This window comes from Arachis hypogaea, chromosome 19 (genome assembly GCF_003086295.3).
Source record: "Arachis hypogaea cultivar Tifrunner chromosome 19, arahy.Tifrunner.gnm2.J5K5, whole genome shotgun sequence".
NCBI classification, from domain to species: domain Eukaryota; kingdom Viridiplantae; phylum Streptophyta; class Magnoliopsida; order Fabales; family Fabaceae; genus Arachis; species Arachis hypogaea.
The window spans coordinates 40175333-40181097 of NC_092054.1; the positions used below are offsets into that span (position 1 = coordinate 40175333).

The 5765-nt window shown below is 41.3% G+C and overlaps 1 protein-coding gene across 1 annotated transcript; it reads right to left on the reverse strand.

Annotated features, from left to right (window-relative positions):
• Positions 1–3163: 3163 nt before the first annotated feature.
• Positions 3164–3571, reverse strand: LOC112778272 (uncharacterized). The gene has a single exon (XM_025822607.1). It carries the CDS (start codon positions 3569–3571, stop codon positions 3164–3166), a length of 408 nt encoding a protein of 135 aa, XP_025678392.1.
• Between the last annotated feature and the right edge of the window lie 2194 nt (positions 3572–5765).

A 5765-nucleotide genomic window follows, 5' to 3' on the forward strand; every position in this document is an offset into this window, starting at 1 on the left:
TACAACTAACCAGCAAGTGCACTGGGTCGTCCAAGTAATAAAACCTTACGTGAGTAAGGGTCGATCCCACGGAGATTGTCGGCTTGAAGCAAGCTATGGTCACCTTGTAAATCTCACTCAGGCGGATATCAAATGGTTATGGAGTTTTCGAATAATAATAATAAATAAACAGAAAATAAAGATAGAAATACTTATGTAATTCATTGGTGAGAATTTTAGATAAGTGTATAGAGATGCTTTCGTTCCTCTGAACCTCTGCTTTCCTGCTGTCTTCATCCAATCCTTCCTACTCCTTTCCATGGCAAGCTTTATGTAAGGCATCACCGTTGTCAATGGCTACATCGCATCCTCTCTTGTGAAAAAGGTCCAAATGCTCTGTCACGGCACGGCTAATCATCTGGAGGTTTTCGATCATACTGGAATAGGGTTCACCCTCCTTTTGCGTCTGTCACTACGCCCAGCACTCGCGAGTTTGAAGTTCGTCACAGCCATCCCTTCCCAGATCCTACTCGGAATACCACAGACAAGGTTTAGACTTTCCGAATCTCAGGAATGGCCATCCATGGGTTCTAACTTATACCATGAAGATTCTAATATCTCAGACTCGGTCCTCTGTATTAGATATCTAAGAGATACTCATTCTAGCTTGTTTGCATGTAGAACGGAAGTGTTTATCAGGCACGCGTTCATAAGTGAGAATGATAGCGTCACATAATCATCACATTCATCATGTTCTTGGGTGCGAATGGATATCTTAGAAGCGGAATAAGTTGAATTGAATATAAAATAGTAGTACTTTGCATTAAATCATGAGGAACAGCAGAGCTCCACACCTTAATCTATGGAGTTCAGAAACTCTACCGTTGAAAATACATAAGTGATAATAGAGTTCATTGGTCTCGGCCCCAGAGGGGAACCGGAGTTACCAAGACTGTGAATACAATGATAAAAAGTTCTATATATACTAGACTAGCTACTAGGGTTTACAGAAGTAAGTAATTGATGCATAAATCCACTTACGGGACCCACTTGATATGTGCTTGGGCTGATCTTGAAGTTTACACGTGCAGAGCCTTCTTTTGGAGTTGAACGCCAAGTTGTAACGTGTTTTTGGCGTTCAACTCTGGTTTGTGACGTGTTTCTGGCGTTTAACTCCAGACTACAGCGTAGAACTGGCGTTCAACACCCTTTTGCGTCGTCTAAACTTGGGCAAAGTATGGACTATTATATATTTCTGTAAAGCCCTGGATGTCTACTTTCCAACGCAATTAGAAGCGTGCCATTTTGAGTTCTGTAGCTCCAAAAAATCCACTTTGAGTGTAGGAAGGTCAGAATCCAACAGCATCAGCAGTCCTTCTTCAACCTCTGAATCTGATTTTTGCTCAGGTCCCTCAATTTCAGCCAGAAAATACCTGAAATCACAAAAAAACACACAAACTCATAGTAAAGTCCAGAAATGTGAATTTATCAAAAAAACTAATAAAAACATCCCTAAAAGTAACTAGATCCTACTAAAAACATACTAAAAATAATGCCAAAAAGCGTATAAATTATCCGCTCATCACACAACCTGGGGCAAGACCAAAGTCATATACAACTACCACCATCGTAGTAGCCAGTACCAACATTGGCGCTACTACGAAGGTTCCAAGACTATGTCATGCGTCAAGTGTCGCACCGACTACGAGTTGATATTATTTATCAACGGGTGGTGAGTTTGGCTCGCACGGATATCAGTGGATTTTTTTGGTCTTTTCGAGGATGGCCTTTTGGTCTTTAATTTGGAGCATAATGTAGCCGGGTTTTTTAACCATGCGTCAAGAATTTTTGTTTCTGCTTTGTATGTATGACACCTTGTTGGACATTCATCGACACTAAAATGCGGTAAAGAATACTGGTCTATTAACCTAGAGGACATTGTCAAAATATACATAAAATAAAATAGCCATTCATATTGGTTTACTTTACGTGGTTTTTTGCTCGTGTTGCCAAATAAAATACCTCATTCTCAATCCAATTCCGTCCGAGTCCAGTTTAATGTCCCTGTCCTCCTAACCAGACGTTTCCTTTTCAGGATCGACGATCCTTGTGATCGTTGGTAGATGTGTTTCCCCTTCACTTGGCGTCGCACAGAAGTTCTTGACAACCAAGGATGACTTCCCTTATTGCACCGTCAGTTCCGTCATGATAACACCTCTGTCGAGATCACGTCGAGCAGCTCATTCTATTATGGCATAGACGCATAGCGTTAAGGCATACCATAGCGAATACAGAATGGTAGGCTTTGCATTGAGCACCTCAAACGCACATACGATATCGGGGGTCCATCACCTCTTTTCTGCCATTATGTAGTACTAACGAGCTGGAAACACTGGAAAGGGATTTGTTAATTTTGGTGTACGATTAGGCATTAGAGGAAAGAAGGAAAGTGTCATCTTAGGCATCCCTACTTACAATATTATCCTTAATTCTATTATTATTAATAATTATCAATCTTAATTTATTTCCCTTGTATGTTTAGCCATCCCTTTGATCTTCTGTAATCCCTACCTAAAACTCGGTTTTGCTAATTACATCTAATTTTGCACCATCTAAGTTTATCTATTTATTTCCTTTTTTTATTTTTTTAACTTTTTTTGTGTTCGGGTGCAGTTATGAAATATTGCGTGAACAACAATACGGTTTAATTATGTTGAATTCTTGGATCAAACTGACATCTTTTCAATCAAAAAAGGATTGTTGTGTGATCGTCAGATGCTACCCATTGCTTTGGCAGATTACATTAAGTTACTCACAGATAACCTTACAATAGTACATTCGGGGGCAGATTAATAAGAGTGGTAAACAACCACGTTCACTAAAATGTAAACATCTCCAAGAAATCTCTGACCTCGTAATCCACCAGGCACTTTACACACGAGACACGGGACACATCATACACACCAGCCATGCTGCCGCGGGTAGTGCAAGTGGTGGACTGACAAGCCACGGTCTGTCCCGGATCCGATGGCCTCTCGTCAATCCATCGCTCCCAGAAAATGTCCGTGAAGAACTCCCTGCACCTCTCGACCTTTCCAGAAGTATGGATAAACTCTAACATTTCAACACCTATTTGAACTTCTTCTTTGTCTTCGTGTTCACACAGTAGCAACATGGCAAACAGCTAACCTAATTCGATGTTGCCCTCCATCGAGGCCCTAGCAAGAAGTTCCATCTCAATGCCACAGTGGTCAATCCAGAAATACTCCGTCAACCCCTGCCGGAGTATAACATCCGCATTTCTTGCTTCCATGCAGCGATCGAGAAACCTCCTTTCAGGCCGGTCAAGGTAAAATAAAAAGGAGATTAGCCGTATCTGCCACATTGTCGCATGTTGGTACACAGCGTCGGAACTACCTGCATCAAGAAACACCTTGCAAGTAGCCTGCATGTTGAACAGGTCATGGATCGAATTCGATGCAACCTTCGTTGCAATCCTCACCCATATATTGCGAGGCAGAATATTCAGCGGACATTCATACTCGACGGGTATGTTTCCTTTCTTTTTGTTTGTCTTATAAGTTCCAGTCATTTGCAAGGGCTTAGTAGAGGCTGGAGGGGGGTTGTTGGGGGGTTATCGGAGATTACGAAGAGGAGAAACGATCGCCAATAAAGAGACAGAATGTAAGCTGTTATATATTATTATTATCGTTCGACTATCATGATAGTACAATTATTATATTAATTCCAATTTCCAAAACGTATATACCCTCAACGGCTTCCAAGATAAGATATAACGTTTATCTTCTATCCTATAAAGGTTAATATATATTTATTATATTAAATACTGGCATTAATTATTAGGGCTTAGCGCGTCAGCGTTGCCGAATGTTATGGACAATACCGGATAATTAATACATGGTAAAACCTCAGGTGAAGTCATCTTCACGTGAAGTTGATACCTGAGAGTTGTTAGATAAAAATTTAGTCAAATCTGTCAAATCATTTAACGGCTCTCAGGTATCAACTTCACGTGAAGTTGACTGCAGCTGAGTTTCCACCTTAATACGTTTACTATATTACTGTATTACTGTATACACTACATGTACATGTACTATATACTTATGTACACGTGTACAGTATACTAAGTCGATGTGTCTTTCTGCTACCTAACGTCAGTGGGCAGTGTCATTTTCATTTTCCAATTTGCCTCGATATCCGGAAATGGGTAACGTCAATGGCGTCTTAGTTGTCTGGACTTTTTAATTAAGCTCATCGATAACCATTTAATACTTTCATATAAATATTAAGGATATTTGTGTAAAGTATAAAGTTGTTTCGAATTTCTTCATTTTGATTAGCCTATTTTAGAATTTTTAATCAAAATTTAAGTTTTAAAAACATAAATTACTACCATTTGACATGTTTAATTAATGTATCTCTTTTATTTCTTGAATAATCAGGATAATAACCCCCTGGTTTTATCAGTAAATGAAGAAATAGATCTGAAAAAACGTGTGATGTGTTGAGTACCATGGATTGCGCAGACGTAGCAATAAATGCAAATTTTGGTGAGAGACCTAGAGTTTAGGCCAAATCATCTTGGTTCCGAGGTAGGATTTGCTCTGAACTTGTCTACTACTGAAGAGACATTTGAATATACAGGAAGGGCTGTGTACTGTTATTAACAACGTTACAGGCCGACAGTGAGTTTATACAAAAATGATTACTTCTAAAGGCAATGGGGAGTCACCAAACGGGAGGTCATTAACTGGGAACATTTTTTTAAATAAAATTTTCCATAGGAAATAGCAAAACACATACATAGCAGTGCACAAAACTCCGCACGGAACATGAGCAGCACCTCAACCACTGTCGTTTACGTGCCACCCTCTTTCATAGGGTTGATGGTGGTAAATAGCACCCATGTTTTCGCGGATTGGATATGCATGCGAAACATAGACTAGATTCTATCCGTTTATAGAAAATGGCATATTCAAGGTTGGGAAGCATCACCAAGCTTGGCTTGCATAGAGAACTACTTAAAAGTAAACAGTCGCCAGGAAATTCCGCACCTCGTACTCGGCCAGGCATTGCACACACGACACACCGGACAAGTCGCTTGCAACAGTCATAGTTCCGCGGGTAGGACAACTGCCGGAACGGCATGCTACAGCCTCTGCTGGGTCCGTCGGGTTTATCTCCGACCACGGGCCCGCGAACACCTGTGAGAATACCTCTGCATCTTTCTACTACACCGGACTCCCAGACCACATAAAAAAATTCAAATCCACGGTAGATTTCATCCTCATCCTTGTCATCAAGCGACAGTAGCAGCATCGCAGATAGATTGCAAGCCTCCACATCGCGCAACTCTGCTGCCTCAGTCAGGGTCTGTATACCACCTCTGTAGTGGACAAGCTAGAATAAAGCAACCATCCCCAGCCGGAGCAGAGCGGCCGGATTCTACGCTGTGACGCATCGGCTCAAAAAACCCATTGCAGGCCGCCTAGAGGGGAACAGGAAGCAAGCAACAGGCAACTCCGAAACCAATGCATGTCTGTACACGGCATTGGAACTGCATACAACTGCAAATAATCTGCAACTCACCTGCATGTTGAACAGATCCTGAATTGAAGATGATGCAATCCTTGTTGCAATACTGACCCATATGTCAAAGGGAATAGTTTTAAGGGGGCACTGGGTCTGACCGATTGCGTGCCCCTTCTTTCCACAAGTCCCGCCCACTCTACCCTCTTTCGTCTTAGCGACTCCGTTTACCTTTT